The 22545-nt window shown below is 47.0% G+C and overlaps 1 protein-coding gene across 1 annotated transcript; it reads left to right on the forward strand.

Moving 5' to 3' along the window:
- Positions 1-2317: 2317 nt before the first annotated feature.
- Positions 2318-7760, forward strand: TLR4 (toll like receptor 4). The gene is given in 3 exon segments (NM_001142454.1): positions 2318-2520; positions 3309-3475; positions 4728-7760. Coding segments are annotated over 3 exon segments (2529 nt in total). The 5' UTR covers positions 2318-2415; the 3' UTR covers positions 6985-7760.
- Positions 7761-22545: the final 14785 nt, after the last annotated feature.

Genomic DNA, 22545 nt, shown 5'->3' on the forward strand with positions numbered 1-22545 from the left:
TTTCTGCCCCGCTGCCAAAGCAGAAGCCATAATTGGTCTGTGCTGGTTTCAAGGTTGTTTATTCTGTTTATCTCTAACATGTTCTGCTGCCCTGCCGCAGCTCTGTCCTGCAGGGCAACGTGTGGGGCTCTGCCCTCAGTGGGATGGTACAAACATTAAATACCACAAACTACCTGTGCTGGATTTACAATAACGTGCCAATATCTGTCACCTACGTTGGACAGTGTGTCCCCAGCCTGAACCAACAGAAAAATGCCAACACCACAGTGAAACATGGAGGGCATGAAGAAGGAGAAAAAGAACAAGGCACACCCAATTTCCTCCATCTTGTCCCCTTTGGACCCCTAATCTAGAATCCCAAAATTTTACTTTTGCACCCGTGCCACACTTAATTATTACTGATATCAAACACTCAGAGCTTGTAATTCATCCTGTAAGATTGAAAACTCTTTTCCATGGGCAGAGATCACAGACAGTGTCTCTGGGGGCTCTGTCCAGGGGGGTTCCTGACCCCTGCCAGGGTCCCAGACCTGCCAGGGCAGCCAGAGGGAAGCCCTGGATTCCCACACCTTGCAGTGTCTGTAGGACTTGTCCTTGAACAAATACAATGTGTGCTGTGAAACTGTCCCTTGTGACAGCAGCAGTGCCTCCTCTGAATGCCCTTCAAGCTGCACTTCCCACTTGACCTGTGAGCGTGGCTGTGGGAGGGATTTTGTGATGCTCCCAAACTCTTCAGCATCTTCAGTAAGTCTCCATTGAAATGGTAATTTCTGGAGCATACTTCAGGCTCATCTCAGCTTTAGATAAAAATTAAATGTGGATTGCCTCATTCCACATATTGAATACTAAGGGATGCACTCATTTGTTCTCTCTGCAGACACACGATGCTCTGCCAATTTCCTTAATCCAGGCACAGAAGCAGTCAGCAATTGTTTCCATTCACTTTTGATTCCATCTATAAAAGGAAATACCTGCAATCACCAGAGGCTTTTCAGAGCAGGGATTTTGTAGAACTTGCCAAATTTCAACAAACTTTTTGTCTGCTGGCTTAATGGGCACTATCTGTCTGCACATCAGGGTGTCGGTTTTAGCTCCCATTGTGCTGCCATGTGTTTTTTATTGCAGAGATCATCAGTTATTTTAGGATTTTCCCATCTCTCCTAGGCTCTCTACTAACCTGTCAAAAAAGTCTAACCCCCACTTCTGAAATATTTTAAACTTTTCTTTATAAGTGGATCGCTCACTGGGCTGATATCGCATCTTATATTTAATATCAATTTTCACAGATGTTCACGAGTCGCCACACTTTATTCCATCTTCCTCTAGACCAATATTCCACCCTTGTCTCATATTTTTGCCTCTTCTCTGTCTATGTGGTGTTGATAATACCCAGCAACCCTATAGCTGGATCCCCTGTAACATTTCTTAGTTATCTCCACGAAGACAGGAGGAGATACATGAATGCACGACCATTTATCAGACTAAATGAAGGCAGGGAGCTTTATTAGAAGGCTCATAGCTGACTTAAATTAATATTGCCCACAGTGAGGTTTTACAAAGCTTTTTTTTTCCTGAAACAATGGTCTGCATTGGGAATTCAGCATTGAGATGTTCTGTAGGCACTCATCAAACAGAGATTCAGGCATGAGCAGGGCAGGGAGCAGCTCTAAGCCCAGCTCAGGGTGTTTGTGCCTCTCCTTTTTGCTGCCCCAGCAACTTGGCAAGGGTGGGGTAGAATTTCTGTGACCACATCTCTGATCCCTCTGTCAATCTCCTTGTGCCTGGCCACATTCCTGCAATAATTGCAGTAAAGGTCCAACCAGGTGGATAAAACCTGGATGTTTGTTCACAAGAGCTTGGCCAGAGATGAACCTGTGCTTACCTGGCTTGAGAAAACCTCTGGCACAGCTGAGCTCTTCTCCAGGGCTTGCAAGGCTGAGGCTGGGAGCATGGCAGGAGTGCAAAGGCAGAGTCACCCTCTCTAACCAGTGCATTTGAATTATGGGATGTGGAGCATGGAACTGAGCTTAGAATTGCACATAATATTCTGTTGGTTTGGTTTGGTTTTTTTTTTTTTTTGCCAATTTGACCTGAGCTAATCAGAGGCAATCAAGTCAAGTGGCACTGATGAAACTCATATTCCTCTTCAATTTCTAGCCCAAACTATATCTGTCATTCTTTTTTTTCTTGTTGGCTATTTTTTTTTTAACAATTGCAAGAAGAGCAATTCACCCTGAGTGTGTGTAGAAACAAGGCAGTGGCCAAGTTTCACTTCCTTCCTCGTTCTCTGCAGCTCTCAGAGATGTTCAGTGGGAAGCAGGAGTGATGAAACACAACTACTGGCACTGCAGGAGCTTTCTGTCTCCAGGTTTCTCTCTCCATGCTCCTTTCTCCTGCCCTCCTGGCCTCCTGAAGATGCCCAGGAGAGGAGCCCCTCCTGTGGGGACACTCCTGGTGCTGCTGCAGCTGGCATTTGTCCCATCCCCACTGGCAGGCTGCCTCCTGGATCCCTGTTTGGAGGTACGTGAGCTCTGAGTGAGCACAAAATCCTTCTGTTTCTCTGCTGCAACTTTTCTCTTTGCTTGGGAGATTTGTGCCTCAAGCCTCTTAGGAAAGCCCAGATTTTTTCTTCCCCCCAAGGTTGTTATCAAGGTGATTGAAGTATTTGAATAAATCCTAGTCTCGAAAACATTTGAGAACCAGAACCAGCAGCAAGAATTTTTTCTTCTCGTTGGCTTCCTGAGCCTCTGAGGGTGCTGCAGTGCAGTTATTGTAATAGATTATATTTCCCTTGGAAGGGATCCAAACTTGTCTAATTTCTACAAAACACAGATTTTTGCCTGGTTTGTGCAGTAGAGTGATTTCACCAAGTACCTGACAAGGACCAACTGCCTTTTGCAAAGTTTTGCTGACAATTATTTTCTTGCAGAATAACTTTGGTTCAAGCTGCCTGGTTTTGTGCAGGGGAAGAGGGCTGAGAGCTGTTCCTGGACATGCAGTGCATCCATGAGTGTTTGTCCTGCTGGCTCTCTCAAAGGTTCATCTGTAACCTCAAGGAATGCTGTTCTGTAGTTTTGTCCCAGCTTCAGTCAGCAAGAAATGCAGCTCTGCTTGGGGAATAGGACTGCTTCTATTAGAAATGAGAAAAATGTTTAGGGTGTGTAAGATTATTTCCTAAAAGTCAGGGCAGCTCCTTTAGAAATGCACTGCAAGGGGGGTCACTCTGCTCCTGCTCTCCTGACAGTGACATTTTCTGGCATTCCATGAAAAGCAGGTGTTGACCATGATGGGATCTGCCTCTGTTACAGATCACCCCCAACACCACTTTCAGATGCACTGGACTGAACATCTCTGGAGTTCCTGATGGAGTCCCAAACACCACCCAGAACCTGGACCTCAGTTTCAGCAATCTGAAATCACTGGGGTCAAATTATTTTGCATCAGTCCCTGAGCTGCAGATTCTGGATCTTTCAAGGTAATGGGATCTATTACGTGGATACTGGTAAATTTTTCTTCACCAGCTGGGTTACAATGGGGGCTTATTTTGGGGTCTATTGGTCTTGGCTGTTTATGGTTTTTTTCTTGTGACTTTGTCCCCGTGTCTGTCATTTGGCACATCCCCGTGGTGAAGTGATGTGCAGCTTTTAGTCCAGTCACTGAGTGCACACCCTCCTCTCAGAGCTGGGTCTGCCAGTCTGATCTTGTAGGTTGCAATGTGAGAAGGAGGAGGAAGATGTTTCACTTGTCTGTGAACAAGAAAAATGTCAGACTTTTCACTGTTACAAAAACTCTGAAGTGGAACATCTTGGGTGAGCTGTTTTTCTAATCACAGTTTAAAAAAAATAACATGAAGGTACATTCATTTTCTAAAAGGCTGTTTTAAAATATCAACATACTCTCTTTTGCCTTCTCCTCACATATCTGGGGGAGGAGATGGGGGAGGCCTATTAGCAAATTTGAATTGATGTATAATTTCCATTGACTTCAGACAACAGTTTCTCCAGGTAAATTGTTTCACTGAGAAATGTCACTCAGCCCCGTCACAGCTCTAGCTCCGAAGTGGCTGAGTGGCAGAGCACGTTTGCTGCGAGGCACTGCCTGGATTATTAAACTAATTCTGCTGGGATTCACTGCAGAATGGATTTGGGTCTCAAATTCTGGATCTTCCCACATCAAACAAACCTTAGGGGGCCACTTATTTCCCCCTCTTCCTTTTCTCTTTCAGAGGCAGCACAGCCCGGCTCTGCTGCCTCTGAGCCATCAGCAGAGATCAGCTGGGGGATGCGAGGGGTGAGGGAATGCTGGCCCTGCTTGGTTCTTCCATCAGTGATTTGTCCTGTCCCCGCTGTCAGGCTGCCTCCTCCATCCCTGTTTGGAGGTATGTGAGCTCCAAGTGAGCACACAGTCACATCATTGTCATCACAATGTCACTTTGGCCTAAACTGATGGCCAGGATTCTTCTTTCCCACTGCCTGCACGATTTTTTGATCTTCACCAGGTCTCCAGATCTCTTGCTTTGAATTTAAGATTGGAGAGGAGGAGGTGAGAGAAGGTCTCCTGCTGGAGGAGCGCTCCCTTTGCACATCCAGGGATGCTGGCTCTGCCCAGCACAGCAAAGCCACACCAGCCCCAGTGTGAGGCTGAGCCTGAGGGTGTCACAGCAGCACTCAGTGAACAAGGAAGGGACAGTGTTTCATGCATTTATATCTTCTTTTCATTCCCATCAGGTGCCACCTCCATACAATAGAAGATAACTCCTTTATGGATCTCCCTAGACTTTCCACCTTGGTTTTAACTGCCAATTCCTTACAGCACCTGGGGAAAGCAGCTTTCTATGGCTTAACATCTCTGAAAAAATTGGTTCTGGTGGAAACCAACAGGACCTCTCTGTCTGAGCTGCCTATTGGCCACTTGCATACCCTGCAGGAGCTGAATTTAGGCCACAACAGCATCACTTCATTGAAGCTCCCCAAGTATTTCACCAACATGACCTCCCTCAGGCACCTGAGCTTCTCCTCTAACAAGATCACGTCTATCTCCAGAGGAGACCTTGATGCCCTGAGGGAAGGGAACAGGCTCAACCTCACGCTGGTGCTTTCCTTGAACAATATCAAATCCATAGAGCCGGGGGCCTTTGCAGGGATTCACCTCGCTGAGCTGGCTCTCAGGTCTGCTTTTGAGAAACCCACCATGCAAACTGCTCTGCAAGGCCTGGCTGGTTTGCAGGTCAGCAGACTCATAGTGGGGGAGTTCAGGAATATTGAGAGACTGCAGGACTTTGAGGGGAGGCTCTTGGATGGACTGTGCCAGGTACAGATGGAAGAGTTTGTCCTAATCTGCCTCCGGGGCTTTAAGGATGACACAGACACTCTCTTCAACTGCATAGGCAACGTCTCCACCATTCGCCTGGTGGACCTCGGACTGAAGGAGATATCACAGGTTCCTGTGTGGTCTAAAGTGAGACAGCTGGAATGCAAGAAATGCCATTTTGAGGATGTGCCTGCCCAGAAGCTGTCACTTTTCAAGGAGCTGAGAGTGCTTCGTATTAACGATAACAGAAATCTCAAAACCTTCGAGCACAAATTTAAGGGTCTCAGTAAACTGGAGGTCATTGATTTGAGTGAGAACAGACTCACCTTCAGCAGCTGCTGTTCCCCTCAGTTTCAAAATTGTCAAAATTTGAAACACTTGAACTTAAGCTTCAATTCTAATATCAGATTGACTGGAGATTTCACTAATGTGAAGAATTTGTTATATTTGGACCTTCAGCACACAACCTTATTTGGTCCTGGCTCCTACCCTGTCTTTCTGTCCCTTCAGAGACTGATTTACCTGGATATTTCCCACACCAAAACTGAAGTTAAATCCCAGTGTACATTTTGTGGCTTGAACTCTTTGCAAGTGCTCAAGATGGCAGGAAACTCCTTTGCAGACAATAAGCTGGCAAACAACTTCAAAAACCTAAGTCACCTCCACACCTTGGATATTTCAAGCTGCAAATTAGAACATGTGGATCAAAGTACTTTTGATGCCCTGTCTGAGCTAAAAGAGCTAAACATCAGCAACAATAAGCTCATGACTTTTGATCCTGTAGTCTACCAGCCACTGCAAGCCCTCAGAGTCCTGGATTTCAGCAGAAACCAGCTGGCTGTTCTGTTGGACCCAGCCAGGGAAATCCTGCCAGACAGCCTGGTCCTGCTGGATATCTCTCAAAACCTCTTTGATTGCTCCTGTGTGTACCTGGACTTTCTGAAATGGGTCAAGGAGAAGCAGGAGCTGCTGCAGAACGAGGAGCTGATGCTGTGCCACACTCCCTCCTACGTGGCCAACGTGAGCCTGCCAAGCTTTGATCTGTCCTCCTGCCACATCAGTGCAGGCCAAGTTGCCTCCCCAGTGGTTGTGTTGTTCTGTGTGGTGGTGTTCCTCTTCCTGGTTTACAGGTACTACTTCCAACTCTACTACTCCTTGGTGCTGCTCAGCGGGTGCAAACACTATGCAGAAAGAGGTGACACCTACGACGCCTTTGTCATCCACTCCAGCAAAGACCAGGAGTGGGTGATGAAGGAGCTGGTGGAACCTCTGGAAGGAGGGACACCTCGCTTCCGCCTGTGCCTGTACTACAGGGACTTCCTGCCAGGGGTGCCCATTGTCACCAACATCATCGAGGAGGGTTTCCTCAGCAGCAGGAATGTTATTGCAGTTATCTCCGCTGACTTCCTGCAGAGCAAGTGGTGCAGCTTTGAGTTCGACATTGCCCAGTCCTGGCAGCTGGTGGAGGGAAAGGCTGGGCTCATCATGATTGTGCTGGAGGATGTGAATAAAACCCTGCTGAGGCAGAGGCTGGGGCTGTCTCAGTACCTGAGGAGGAACACCTACCTGGAGTGGAAAAACAAGGAAATAAGCAAGCACATCTTCTGGAGGCAGCTGATAGGAGTGCTGCTGGAAGGCAAAAACTGGAATCACGAGGAGGAAAAACTCATGTGAAGAGAAAAGAAGGGTTCTTCCTGCCCTGTCTGCCATCCTGGCCTGATGGATGGTGCTGAGAAACTGGTTCTTCTGTTGCTGCTCAAGAGTCAGAGGGAGTGGATGGAGGCACTGCCACATCACTACAGAAATTCCTGCCTTGCTGGTCACCTTCTCTCAGGAAATTTGCAAGTTAAGGAGTGACAAGGATCAGAAGAGCTGCCTGAGCTCTGTGTTTGGCCATGGCTGTCACCCACAGGTGCCCCAGCAATACCTCAGGTGTGGTGGGTATAGGAACAGACCAGTGGTTCTTACGGTCATCTGGCTGCTTCTGAAACTGGATTTGGTCCTGAGACCATTTACCCAGAGGAATTTCACAGTCTGTTGCTTTGAGTGGACCCCAGAATCTCAAAGGCAGAGTAAAGACAGGATTTTCTGCTCTAAAAACTTTGTGAAACAGAAATGAGGTTTGGATTCTGAAAGTCTTGTGCCTGCCTCTGCAGGTACCATGACTTGGGACAAGTCTTCCAGGGAGCAATGGGGCATCCTACAGCCCAGCTGGCAGCTGCTCAGGGAACCTGAGTAGTGCTATCATCAGGGAGGGAGGTTTCGGTGGTTGGGAAATTTGCCCAACGTGTTTCTTTCAGTTTTCTTTAGACCAAGGCTAAATTTTGAAAGCATCACCTGAAAATCTTACTTCTATCTAGATTATATAGCATTTGAGAGGGCATTTTTGAGTTTTCTTGCAGGGACAAGAAATGTGTAACACCTCTAAACGAAAATATTTATTTGCTGCCACTGCTTCTCCAGTGTTTGTGGATATGCTTTGGGATCAACATCAGACATTCCTGGATAGAGAGGGAGAACCAGGAACAGGCCTTGTGCTGGCAAAAGTTGAATCCCAGCTCCCTCCCTATGTGCTGTGTCAGACAACACTACCAAAACCCCCCACAGCCCTGCCTAAGCTTTTTGAGTGACCCAGGAGATGAAGATTTAACAAAACTACGCTTGATGCTGCGTTCCTTTGCCCAGAGAGTTTGTTCTGGATCTGCTAAATGCTATCCCAGCAATGCCCAAAATGAAATTCTCCTCACCTCTGCTGGCATTGATGGGTCCTGCAGACCTTCCTCCTCCCCCTTCCATCCCCACCTTCCTCTTCTTCCTCCAGGAGGAGATGGTGGGGGAAAGTGAACCTCGAGATTCCCTGGATTGAAGCCAAAGGAGAGCACAGAGGACAAACCAAAGATTAGCTTGAATTTCAGTAGCTCCGAGTTAAATTGGGAAACAAAAGAGGAAAAATTAAATGGAGTGGGAGTTCCTGCTCCTGAATTGAGCAGCACTGAAGCCGCATTTCTCCTTCACTCTTTCTCTCTGTGGCTCCTCTGCAAACAATTCAGTGGATGTGTATTTCTGGCACAAAGCACAGAGTCCTATGATCCTTGATTGTAATTATAACAATGAGTTTCAGAAAGCCTGCGAGTGGTTCTGGGCATTTATAAAAGGGATTTAGGACAGTATTGTTTAAAAAGTCAGTGTTTTTTTGAATATCAAAGCAATTTTAGGAGAGCTGGAGTGATGCTGAGACGAGGCTCCCACCGGCACAACTTTAAAAGAAATTTAAAGTTTTTTTCACTTGTTTTTCTCTTCCTATTCAGAGTCTCCACAGCAGACATGAGTACGTGAGTTGCCCCTGGCTTCCTTATTGTCCAAGAAAAAGCCACAAAACCCATCACAGCTTCTCTGTGGTCTCTTCCAGCCTGACCCGCTCTGTGATTCTGGGACCAGCCCAGGCAGTGCTGAGGTTTATGAGTCCAAGATGGACAAGGCTGTGTGAAGGATTGTATTTTCACCATTTACCCAGCAGAGAAACAGTAGATTTCTTCTTTTTGAATATTCAAAACAGCTTTCCCCAATACTATAAATGGGGGAATATTGTGGTTCCTACAGAAACGCACGTACTCATTTGCCTTATTGTAGGAAGCCAATATCCAAAGGAAAACTCAACATTCTCACGTTTCCAAAGCTGCTGGCATGCACTGTTTGAAACTGCCCACTCTGCTGCAAGTGGCTCTGATAGGATTTACTCACTGGGTGAAAAAATGAGCAGCCAAGCAAACACTCATACTGAAAATATTCCAGTTATTAAAGCACCTCTTTTGCCCAGGTCATAAAAGCATATGGAGACAAAGCTCCAAAGGGCTGTTGCATCAAAGCTATTCCATGTGCAATGGGGACATGCCCTGATTTCACTCTGAGCTTCATTTAACCCATGCAAAACGCCAGGACAGCTGCAGCTCTGGACGTCCTTGCCCTGTGGAGGCTGCTGTCCCTGGGGCAGGACATCCTGGCACGCTGGCACTGTCACCAAGCTGAGCTGTGCAGTGAGGGCTCTGAGCAGTGAGTGCCCTCATTAGTGTGGTTGCTTTGGTGCTCTGTTGGAATCCAAAATGCAGGGAGTTCTCACAACTTTGGACCTGGAAGCCAAAGCTTAGAATTAAACACAGGATTTGATCTGAGACCTTGGAAAAGGCTTCCAAACTTAGGTGACAGAAGCGAGAATGTGGATTTGTAGTTTAAAGCAGAGACACGTTAAGCTAAGGAAAGGAAAGTTTAGAGTTTTAGAATTTAAGATATAAAATTAAAAGTAATTAGAAAGGAGTTCAAGGAGTTTAGAATGCAGCACTGTAGGTTTGTGTGTCATAACATAATTGGCTAAGAAAGCTTACACTGTAGCATGAGTCCATAAGATAAAATATTTAAGGATTTGGTCAAAACCAGAAATATCCTTGTTGGTAGTGATTTATTAGTCAGTAAATGCTTAAAAGGTCTTGTAACTTGTGCTTTTCTGAACCATGGGGTAAAGATGTGAGCCAAACTCACCCTTCCTGACTTTGCAGAAGATAAGAAAAAAGAAATGCATCATCAAAAACAATTCAGAGGGCCTGTCCCTAACTCATTCAAAACTCCTTCAAAAACCCCCACAGTGCTCCCCACACTGCAGCAGCTGGAAAAGCTGGAAACCAGAGCCATGTGCAGCCCTTCCCGCGGGGATCTGGCTGGCTGCAGGAGCAGCACTGCAGGAATGCTCCCCTGGCCCCCCTGGGCAGGAGCACAGATTTCCAGTGTCACCTAAAAACCCAGCAGAATGAGGAAAAGCAGCTGCTTTCCCTGCACCGACTGGTGCTTGACAGGAACAGGTTGAAACTTCTCAGGGAGAGCGTTTGTCCTTTGGGAAATCCTATTTTGTCTGTGGTTTCTGCAATTTAATGAGGTAGCATGGTGAATCTATGGAATGGGAATTGGCACAGCAGAGTTTCTGGTTTACTGTTGCATGTAATTTTGGAACAGATATTTTTTATGGAAACAGTGATTTTAAAAAATAGTTTGGAGGGGCTTATAAAAGGGATTTCTAATCAAAGTTAAATTGCTCCACAAAGTAATTTAAAAAAAAAATGTCTGCTTAGGCTTATGCTGTTGTTTTTCAGAGTACCTTCTCATTTAAAAATTTGTTTCTATTTACACAATCTGAGCAGCCTCCCAAAACAACACCAAAACATAAAAAATATTTCCCACACAACCAAAATAAAAACCTTGGATTTTGTTCTGTGGGATTTTTTTTTCTTTTTTTTTTTTTTTTTTTTTTGTAACATGCTGAAAATTTGAAAATTATATTTGGCAAAATGAAAATTCCTCTTCTATGACAGCTCTTACTGTGACCCTCTCAGAGTCTTGGAGTCAAACCTTCACCTGCCCGTGCCCCACGTGCAGTTCAGGCAGCAACAACCAGTGACAAACCCCTGGAATGAATTTCACTAAGTGCCTTTTGCAAAACATCTTGAGTAGGTGCAGTGGATCGATAGGACCTGCCTGAGAGCAGCTGAACAGGGGAGGAAAGAAGCAATTCCTTAATAAGTTGTTCCTTGCCATCACCAGCTCGGGCTGGGAATTGGGACACAAGACAGCAAAGCACGATTTGCAGAGAGGAGCCCATCTGCCAGGAGCTCTCACCGTCCTCAGCCTCAAGGTCACCCAGAGGACACAGTCAATTGTTGTGTTGCTCTGGGGAATGGTTTTTCCTTCCCCAGAGACCCCTTTAGCTGTGACCACATTCATTTGACCTTTCATTCCTTTCTTGACACAAGTGGCTCGGAGCCAAGTAGCCCCTCCTGTACTGAGCGTGGATAAGGCTCTGTCCCTTCCTTGTTTGCTCTTTCCCTCTTCCTCCCATGGAACAAACATCTTGGGCCACATCGGGGGTTAGAGCCTCTTTTGGAATCTTTGTATTATGTGTAGTAGATATAATACACGCCGGTTTAGTATGATAGATGTGATATTGAATATTTGTTGGAGCATACACGTTTGTATTAGGAGTCCCCCCACCCTCGCAGGTGAAACCTGGTGTATGTTGAAACCCAATTTAGAACTAAAAGGGTGTGGCTGGGCCAGGAGATGGGCGTATCTGAAGCAATACTGGACCCCAGGCGCTGATCATCACCTGAACGACCCGAGATAGATATTACAGAAATCCTCGGGCAGATCCACGTGAATGCAGGTTCCTGTAAATTTTATCAAGGGATTCAAAAACTCCTGACACTGAATTGTTCTTCCTCATCACCAAAAAAAAAAAAAAAAAAAAGAAAATCTTATTAACCTATGGACTCTGAATGGAAGAAAAGACTCACTGCCGAAATCTTGGCCTCAGGTGGAATTTTCCCTATAAAAACCGCTTGTGCCAGGATGGAGGTGTGTGAGCACAGAGGAAAACCTCTGCTGAGGCTGACTCCTTGTTGCACACCCAGGGCCGACCCCTGGCTTGGCTCTGTTCTTTCCTTGTGGCTGGCTAGATAGAATTAGATTGAGAAATAAATATATATTTTTTTTATTTTAATTTGGCTGGACAAATTTTCATTTATAGCAAGGGGGTCCTCCACTCAGTAAAATCCAGTAGAGTTTATTCAGGAACAGCTGGAGGGTCCAGGTAGGGTAGGAAGGTGGCAGGTAGGCAGGGTAGACACAGGAGCAGGGAGAGCAGGATGACAACCACTGCTGAAGGGCACCAGAGGTGAAAGGAGCCAGGAGAAACAGAGGGGCTGGGGGTTTATAACTGAGGGAAGGTAGGAGGGGTTAGGGTACAACTTCTCCAATGAGGAGAGAAGCTAGGGAAGGAGCTGGAGTGGTGTGACTGGGGTTTAACCAACAGGGAATGGTGTTTTAGGGAGAACCAATGGGGGAACACGGTACAGAACCTTCCGGAACTGGGGAGTGCACAACTGGGGACTGACAGCATAACATTTGCATTAACAGCAAAGGATGCTGGGGACTTGGGTCAGTTCTCACCATAACTTAGACAAAGGTGTTCTCCCAAGGCATTCTGGCCCTGTCCTCCTCCCAGGCAGCTCTGCTGAAAGACCTGGAAAGCAAGAAAAAGAACAAAAAATGAACTGGGAAGGTATTAGTGCAGGACCTCAGGTGGGAAAGAGGCCACAGGTTAGCTGGGTGGGACCCAGGTCCCAAAGTTTCCAGCACTAACCAAAGCACCTACATGCAGAAGGTTTGTGGTGAGTCTGTAAGTGCTTTTTTTTTTTTTTTTTTTTTTGCATAATGATAATCAGAGGATGGAGATGAGCACTGCATGGGTACCAGCCATGCTTTGAAGGGGACAGGATGGAGCCCTTGGGGTCCAGCAAGGACAGGTGACTGGGATGAAAGAACCATGAAAGAACCTCAGCATCTCTGGAGGGCAAAAGAAGCCCAGCCCAGACCTGCCTATCCAAAATACAGAGCGAGTGACCTTTGGTCACACACCTTTTGTGTGACCAAACCCTTGGCCAAGTCTACAAATCAAACAGCGGGGAGAGGATATTCAAATGCCACACTTCCAAAATCCTTCCACCAGAGCTGTTGAAAATACATTTATTATTGGTGATGGGAGATCCTCAGCTGCGGTAAAGGGTCACCCCATAGGACTGGGACCCAGGGCCCTCAGGCAGAGGATTTTCAAGGATAACAACTGCAGCTTCCCCTGCCCGCAGCTCCTTCATTCCTTATCGCTGCATCTTGAGTACTACAACGCAAATAACAATAGGGTATTGTTAGGCAAAAGAGATTTAATTGCAGCCTACACTCCCTGAGAGGGTAAGATCGGCTTTTCTCCAGATCTAATCTTCATTTTTCATCTTTTCTTCTCTCCCTCTCGTCCCTTCCCTCTCCTGGAAGTTTCTCTTTTCTGTCTTTCCCAGCCAGCAGCGAGTGACCAACCTAAAATGTAAGAAAGAGGGAGGGGTGTCCTTGTCACTTCTTTTTCTACATTTTTGAGTAGCCTTTAAATCCTTTGGAGTGTTGTGTCCCACAAGAAAGGATTAGCAGTAATTCCCCTGCCATCTCCTGCTTCCAGCGCTCTGACAATTCATTCTCCTGAGATCCCCTAAACTCACCGCTGAATACATTAACCAGAGGACACGGAGCGGGCTTGGGGGGAGTGACATCCCGTGTCCCCCCTCCCTACAGCCTGCTGGTCCAGCTGAACACACCCACCCACCCATCCACCACGGGCTCCTGGATCAGCACTTTACTCCTAAGCGACCCAAAACAGCCCCAGACTTGCCCGATGTGGGGTGCTCTGAGTGCTTCAGCTATTGTAAATGTAGGTGAACTTAAATGGGAAGAAATGACGATGTCTGATTCAATTCAGAAGGCTGAATTATTTCTTTATTATAACTATGCTAAAATACATTAATATGTTATATAAAAGGAGAATATTAAAACTACATACTACTTTCTCTGACTCTGTCTCTAACACAACTTGTGACCCTCTCTGAGAGTCCAGCCCCAGGTGGGTTGGATTGGCCATCAGGCTCAAACAATCCTCACCTGAATCTAATTAGGCACTCACCCCAGGTACACAATTTTCCAAACACATTCTACATAGGAAAAACAAGGAGCAGAAATAGAAATTGTTTTCTCTTTCATTTCTCTCTGTGCGCCTCTGTGGAAAATCCTGAGAGTGAGAGAAAATGCGCTTGCCACAGTTCAGCTGCCCCTCTGGAGCTCCTCTCCTTTCCAGTCTCACCATGGATGTGGTGGGAGCCTGTGCCCCTGCCCTGCTCCCACTGCAATCCCTCTGTTTGTTTTCCCAGCAGAGCAGTCAGGGAAGGGCTCTCTACCCCCCCTGCCTGGCTCTGGATGCTGGCAAGCCCTCTCAGATGATGCCTGGTGTCTCTGCCCTGCTTTGCTTTCCTGTGGGTGAAATGGGGTTCACAACCTGCACACTGTGTTGTTCCAGAGTGGAGCACGAACAGACAGTCTAGCTCAGAGCCTGTGAAACGGCACTTTCTGTTCCTCAACTGCATTTCCCTCAGCCTGGGATTTTGAAATCCTCCTCTACAGCTCTCCCCCAGGCCAGCAGATCTGTCTGAAGCCAGAGCCTTCCATGCCCTTTCCTGTCACTGGTTCTATTTGTGGTCACTTAAGTTTTGCTTTCTTTAGGGGAAATAAGTGCACTGAGAGTGGCATAAATAAAGAGTAGTATTTGGCCCCCAAGACCCTCTTTGCAATTCTGCTTAGCAGAAAAGCCTTCCCTGCCCAGACATTTCTTCCTGCCATCTCTTCTCTCATACTGTAAATATTAAAATAAGCTGTTAGTAAGAAAACCCACAGGCTTCCTTCCGCCTCTCAGCTCCTCCTGAGATTGTGGCTCACGTCTTTCTGTCCTGCATGGAGTCAGCAACTTTCAGTTCCACAACTCCTGCCCCCTCCAGCAGCCTGGATTTTGCTGGGTGCTGAGCACGCAGCCCCACGCTCTGCTCTGCTGGTTCTCCACCCCTCAGTGCCCCAGTGAGGGCGGGTGGGTGACAGGATTCACCCCTCAGCCTCAGACAGAAGCTGAGAGTGTCTGAGCTGTGCTATTCAGATCTCTGATGGGAATTACAGGATATCTGCCTGCTAAAAAGGGCCCTGGTGAGAAGCCACCCTGTGCTCTGGCTGGGGTGATGGCCACAGGGGTCCCCTGGGTGATGGGGAGGTGCTGTGGGCTCTGGAGGTGCCCTCCTGTCACCTCTGGGGCAGTGACAGGGAGAGAAGGATGACAAAATGCTGGGACTGAAGCCTGAGCCAAAAGTGTGAAGTTTCTTTGCCCTCCTTGATAGCCATTTCTCCTGGAAAAAAATGAATGTTTTATAAAGAGCATCATGAAAGCAAAGTATATCATGATTTCAGTGTGAGCAGACAGCAGTGAGATAGGAGCATCCCCTTGGATTTTCCTGCCTGAGGTTATTTACCTCAGGAAGCTCCTGAATAAAAGATACAAAAATACAGCTGAAAGTAGTATTATTTGCTCATTTCAAAGCATGATGGGAGGCAGAAAAACATTATAAGGGGTATCTTTGAGTCTTGCCAGCCTGGATTTGTCAGGGCAGCGTTTTCATGGAGCGCTCTCCGGGTGACCCAGTTTCTGAGACACAGCCACAGCCACACACACACGTCCACACACACAGAGCCCAGCCACAATCCACAACTTTAATAGCTCTGTGACATACAAAGGAGATTTTGATGCAAAGTGGAGCTGACAGAGAAGTAGAAGAAGTATCTGCTTTTTTTTTTCTTTTTTTTTTTTCCATCCAGTGCCAAACCAAGATTACAGTCAAGGTGGTTTCAACCTTCAGCAAGGACTGATGTTACCGTGGCTTCTTCTTTTAATGACATTTAGCAAAAAGCAGCAGCTCGGGGAGGGGGAACAAGGGCTCTCTTTTCAGGGGGAATTTACTTGGGCTGTCAGGATTAAAGGCATGAAGCGAATGCATATGGGGCTGCAAAGGGGGCTTAATGGCTTTGCTGCTGGTAAGGACAGCACAGCTCTGAGACAGGCTGTGCCAGGCCTGTCAGGCAGCTGATAAAACACCTGTGGATGTGGAAGGGTGCAGTGAAGAGATGTCATGGCAGTGTGGTCACGCTGGGGTGACTCTGTCACCCGTGGTTTCCTGGCTGTGGTGACATGAAGGTGTGTTGTGTAGCAATAATCTCTGTTTCAGAAAACATCCCCCCGAGGGTAGGGTGGCTGATGGCTGTCACTTCTCACCATGGCTCCATCAGACTCTCCTGCAGATCCTGCAGGGAGCAGGCACCAGCCTGGGTGGGCTTCACAGGACGCCAAGGCAGGTGCAGGCTGGATTGATGCTCCAGGTTGGTCACCCACCCATCCAGCTCAGGGCTGGCCTGGCATGGGTCCAGACATCCCCAAAAGCTCCTCAGTCATGCCAGGTTGTTGGGTTGAGTGCACCCAGGCTGATTCCATGTCCTCAAAGCAACACAGATTTCATTAGTGCAGTGAATGGTCTTATAAAACCTGGGGCTTAGCAAGGAGCTCTACTTGGAGAGAAAAGCCAGGGAATCTCAGGAAAACGGAAAGCTGGACAAGACAAACGCAGATCTGAACCAATGTGGTTAATCAAACGTTCTCCGTTTATTCAAGATAAGATGGTAGTTTATATCAGCTTCTACATAGTTTACAAAAACAAAGACACTGATTGGTAGGCTAACACTGTTTACCTTTTCCTTAAAACGGCCTACACCTTACACTATGAAACCTATACTAATTCACACCCAGACAGCCCAGTGGTCCCCATCACACCTTAATACTATTTCTATCTGCGCCACAAACTCTGAATTTCTAACTGCGTCAGAGGCTTGAAGGCCCACAAGGCCTAAATCTGAGGCCTAGACTGGAGTAGCTCAAATTTCATAACTCATGTCCTCTTTCTCTCAAAAATGCTGCAAGAGGAGAGGAAGGAACAGCAGACAAAACATCCAGAGAAGATAAATGCTGGGCCAAGTGCATCCCTTCTCGAGCTGCCCCCAGGATTTGCTCACACTGGGGAGGGTCCCTGGAGTGGTGTTTTGGCTTGGGCCCTCATTTAGAAAAGCACAGATCAGCTGGTGATGCCTCCAGGAACTGTGAGTGCCTGGGTTCAAACAGCAAAGGATCAGTACCACAGAGCCACTGCAGCCCTGAGGGAGAGAGCTGGCAGAGGGCAGAGGGCACGGCTCAGCAGAGATGGTGCCACGTAAAGAGGAGCATGAAAGGCGGAGGTGCTGCTGTGTGTGGGGTGTGGTGGTGCTGCAGTTCCCCAGAGCTCTGCAGCACCTGAACCTCAGCAGATGGAGGTTGGTGTGTGCTGGGCCGTGCTGGGAGACCTTGCCAGAAATCCCCTGGGGTGTGGAAGCCTCCAGCCTGCTCCTCTGCAGAGATCCAGATGCAGAGGCTCCGGCAGGGACCTTCTGCTCCTGGGCACTGACAGCTCGGGGTGAAAGGACCTGGCACAGAGTGCTCAGGTTCAGCAGGAGGCTCTGCTGAGAGAGAAAATGAGCCAAGCAGGTCCCACACCTTGAGCAGGCTGGTGGCACCTTGCTGTGAGAGAAATGTGGCAGGCTTGACTCATCTTCGGGAAAACTGCTTGTTTTATGACTTGGGGAATTTTAATGGGGCAGGCTGGTGTTATAAATGAAAATTTGCCCAGCCAAATTAGAATGAAAAATAAAATATTTATTTTGCAAACAAATTCTATCTAGCCAGCCACAAGGAAAGAACAGAGCCGAGCCCGGGGTTGGCCCTGGGTGTGCAACAAGGAGTCAGCCTCAGCAGAGGTTTCCTCTATGCCCACACACCTCCATCCTGGCACAAGCGGTTTTTATAGGGAAAATTCCACCTGAGGCCAAGATTTCAGCAATCAGTCTTTTCTTCCATTCAGAGTCCATAGGTTAATGAGATTTTCTTTTTTGGTGATGAGGAAGAACAATTCAGTGTCCGGAGTTGTTGAATCCCTTGATGAAATTTACGGGAACGCTGCATTCCCATGGATCTGCCTGAGGATTTCCATGAGATCCATCCTGGGTCGCTCACACGATGATCAGTGTCTGGGGTCCCCTTATCTCTCCAGCCATGGCCCATCCCCATCTCCTGGCCCAGCCACATCCTTTTACCTGTAAATCGGGTTTCAACACACACCAGGTTTCACCTGCGAGGGTGGGGGGACTCCTAATACAAACGTGTATATTCCAACAAATATTCAATATCACATATATCATACTAGAGATGGCATGAATTATATATACTACACATAACAGTGGGGCTGTGGTGGGGAAGAGCCAGTCCTCAGTGGGGAGTGCAGAGCCACATCATGGCAAGCAGTGGGGAAAGGCAGCCTTGAGCTCCAATTTCTCTGCTTGGATGGGAAGTCCTCTCCCCTCACCCCTGCAGCTGGAGGGGATAGCACCCACCAGCCCAGGGACCCTCATCCCTGTGGGATGAACTTTCTGGGGGCTCAGAGCAGAAGCATCAGGCACCTACCAGGCCTGGATGCGATGGAGCAGTGACAGCTCCATGTTCTGTGCTGCTCTTTGCATCCTCTACACAAACATGGTGCAGGGAAGGGACAGCAATGTGTGTCCCCCTGACACCCAGAGAATAAAGAGATATTGCTGTGGAAATGAGGCTGCTGCTGCACGGCTCAACTCTGAACCTTCCCTCTGCCAAGCTGCTATGATTAGAATCTCATCTCGCTCTCTGTTGCACAGCACCTGCAGGAGAAAATCCCACCCAGCAGCACAGAACTATTTTTAAAGGCCTTTTTCCAGCAGGCTGGGAAATGGGGATGGTGAGAATCCTGCTGGTAGCGTGGAATTCTTTCAAACCCCCTTGCAGAAGGGCATGGAGCTAGACTTGTAGAATGTGAGTCAGAGAAAGGAAGAGGCAGAATCTTCTTGCCAAGTCTGAAGCTTGTGCCAGCTCTTTGCCTTGGGAGGCTGAATTTCAGCATCTTCTGGGTCTGTTGAGGGGTTTGTTTTTCAGGTTTGCTGTACCTGACTCAGCGAGACACCTGCAGCTGTCAGAAATTTGCTGAGAGAGATCTGTGTGCTTTGAGCAGCGGGGCACAGGGGTCCATGGCATGGGAACTGTGGGCAGGAACGTCCCAGGGCTGCTGTGCTCTCACCCAGGGCTGTGGGAAGGGCTTGCCTGCAGCTTCTGGGCACCACAGAGTGAAATGTGGGGGAAGCAAACAGGCAGAGAAGACCAAGAGGCTGAAAGAGACAAGTCCTTGGGGTGTGGGATATGATGAGCTGTGAATTCTGGGCTGTCAGTGCTGAAAGGGTTTATTCACCTACATTTTGGAGGTGAATAAATGTACCAAGAAGCCTCAGAAGTGTCTGGGGATGGAGAGGGAGAGTGAGATGGGAAGCAAAGCCCCACTGTCCTCTTGGTATGCTGCTCATGGATGGGGTTTGATGCTGTTCAAATATAATTTGCTCTGCCTCTCTGAAAGGAACCAGGGAAGTGTATTACATTTATCTTCATAAAACAAGGGGCTTTGGAAGCAGTGGAACAGAGGAATTCTGGTTTTCCTCGGTCGTCTCCCGTGCGGATTCTCTGGCTGAGCTCATCTCACGCCCTGGGAGCGGGATGGAAAATGGAAGGGCAATGGCAGAAAGTGCTCATTTGAGAATATCCTCTTTTAGAAAGCTTGTTAGGACTTCATTCCTCAGAGATGCTGCTTCTTCCATCAAATCTGATTGCAGGCCAGCAAGTTGGAAAGCTACTGTGAAGTGCCCATGGGGCAACAAGCCCAGTCTGGTAAACCTTTCCATGGGAAATTTTGTTGAAAAATAAACAGAAATCCCTACAAATTATTTGTCATTACACCCCACAGAGTTTCATTCACATATCTCTGCTTCTCATGCTGGCTTTTAGCACCAGGGCTCTGCTGCTCAAATGGAGATTGGCACTGACCTGAGGAAAAGTCCCACTTAGGATGTACCATGGACCATACAGGCTGCAGGTGGAGCATGCAGCATTAAATTGATGTACCCAGCCACAAAACCACTTCCCATTTTGTATAATACAGGCCAACAGGGATTTGAGAAATGTTCCCTTTCTGTATAGAAAGACTATTTTTAAAATTGAACAGTAAGTTAGTCCTCTATTGACTTTCAATTTCCATCCTCTCCCATTTCCATAGCAACTCTGGCCATTTATGCATTTATCTTCATATTTAACTTTCCTCTCTCATATAATTTCAAGTGGACTCAAGTGCTACAAAGGGGTTAAACTAGTCTTTCAAACAGCTCCCTGTTTCGAAGCAATTACTTAAAAATACATATATGTATGAGTATTTATATATACATTAGGCTAAAATGACAAGTTTGTGGTTTAATGAAAAGTGTCGCTGGAATATTTGCCCTGAAAAACCCTTCAGGGCAATAAGAGGAACGAGTCACAGCCTCTCTCCTCTCACCTTTCCTTGTGTAATGACTGTGTTCAAAATTCTCCTCTGGAATCTAAACCTGCAGCTGCGAGAGCTGTGCCATTGGCTGGGGACTGGCTGAGCTCAGGATTTGGAAATTTGGGCTGGTTTTCTTTTTTTTTTTTTTGGTTGGTTGGTTTTTTTTGGGGTTTTTTTTGGTTTTTTTTTTTCCTTTTTTGAAGTATTTGTATGTGTATTTGGGAACAGTCAGAAGGCAGCAGCACTTCACAAATTTTCTGCTTCTGGGGTTGGGGCAGAGATGTGAGTTTACCATGACCATTTACAGTGCTCTGATAGAATTGTCCCAAGGACCTGGAGGGGTTTTGGTGGGAATTCAGTGGCCTTCTCAGGGACTTTGCTGCCCAGGAATCTCCATGCCTGACACCAGAGAGCCCCTCCAAACAGGCATTGCTGGCTGAGCTCCTGGAGAGCAGATAGTTATTGAGATCAAAAATTATCTTCTAAGTCCACACTTGAAGCTCCCTCCCTATATTTTCACATAGTGTTTTGCAGTGTGGGTTTTTTTTTTTGTGTTTTTTTTTTTTTCTGTTGTTTTTTGTTTTTTTAGTGTTTTTTGCTGCAAACTCGTATGGGATTTTCATGCTGAGACTCTCTTGACTCTGAATTTCCATCGTCATCCTTCTTCTCCTTTAGTGCCTTCCCAGCCCTCCTCCACCCACCCTGATTATTTTTACAGGGGGAAAACATCCCCCTGTCCCCAGGAAAACATGGATGGCTTAATTGCAGCAGAGAAAAAATAGAACATGTTTCCCTGGAGTGCTGGTCACATTCCACAGGAGCACAAGGTGACCATGGTGCTTTGGGACAGCTCTGTCACCCTGGCTCTGCTCACTGATAACCTGCACAAGGACCTGCCCAACTGACCAAGGTGCTGAAGTGCCAAAGGCATTTTAAAATTTTTATTTTAATGGGCCTGAGAATCTAAATCTCATTGACTTTCAAATCGACTGTGCAGATCAATGCACAATGCCCTGACAAGGCAGGATGGTTTCCTACAGAACGTCCTCATTCTGCTCCAGCAGCTTGGGGTTCAGGTCTGATCTCCTGCTGGGGAATTTCTGCTGAGTCCTGCAGCCAGGCCTTCCAGTTGTTTTGTGCAAGGATATGAGTAAGCAACTGGTGGAACTGTTCAAGTTATTTAAGTGCCTAATTCCCGTTGAAACCTGCTTAGGTGCACTTGAAAATCCTATTAGAGCATTTGCCTGCACCTTTAAGCACCTAAATACCTTTGAAAATGCATTCTTTGATCATTTAGGGATTGAAGGGCAGAGTTTCCACAGGATTTGTGCTCCTAACTCACTTGCTGCTCCTGAAAGAAATCTCTGGTTCTGTCTGTGTTGTGCCAATGTCCCATGTCACCTTCCCCTTTCATTGCATCACTTGTGTTGTTCCTTGGGGAAGGACTCTAAATAATTCCTCCCCCTGCCTTAACTGTTGACACCTTCCTGAGTATTTGCAGGACATTATTAAATCACCTCTTTACTCATCCTTTATCTGAGCTGTACATAATTAGTTCCTTTAATCTTTCTTCATAGGTCAATCCTTCTAAACCCTTAATCATCTTTATCTCCTTTTGCTGGAGTCCCTCCAATTTGCTGACAATTTTTCCTTCTTCATTTTATTTTGCATCAAGGAACAACAAAACCTCCGAATTCCAAGGGCTCTCTGGGCTCACTGATGGCAGTGTGGGGCTGTGCCTTTTCCCTGTGAAGGTTGCCCCTTTTTGCTTCTGACACAGCTTGGGTAACAAAACTGGTGTTGAGAGGGAGAAAACCATCCCTGGAAGTGTCCAAGGCCAGGCTGGACAGGGCTTGGAGCAACCTGGGATAGTGCAAGTTGTCCCTGCCCATGGCAGGGGTGGGATGAGAATAGCACAGCCTGTTTTGCTTGGAGTGCAAAAATCCTCTTTCTGCGCTTCACATTTTTTTAAAAAGTCTTACATTTAGATTATATTTGTCCTCAATTCTTCACTCCGAGGGTCTGTGAACCCTTCTCAACTGATACCACGATCATCTTCACAAATTCCTTGGCTGGCACCAGCAGGAAACTGAAGCACCATGGAAGGGAGGGAGGGCAGAGCCCTGATCCCCAGCCTGGCAGCAGCTGTAGCCCTGCTCTGTCTGAAAGCACAGGACAACAACCCCAAAATGAGCAGAATTCCTGGGGGAGCAGAAGGGATCTGTGACCACTTGGAGTCTATTTAGGCAGTGCTTTTCTTGGTTGTTTTAACCAAACAAACACTTGCCCTTGCTCAGTGGGAAGCACGGCT

The sequence above is a fragment of the Taeniopygia guttata genome, chromosome 17 (assembly GCF_048771995.1).
Source record: "Taeniopygia guttata chromosome 17, bTaeGut7.mat, whole genome shotgun sequence".
Classification (NCBI taxonomy): Eukaryota; Metazoa; Chordata; class Aves; order Passeriformes; family Estrildidae; genus Taeniopygia; species Taeniopygia guttata.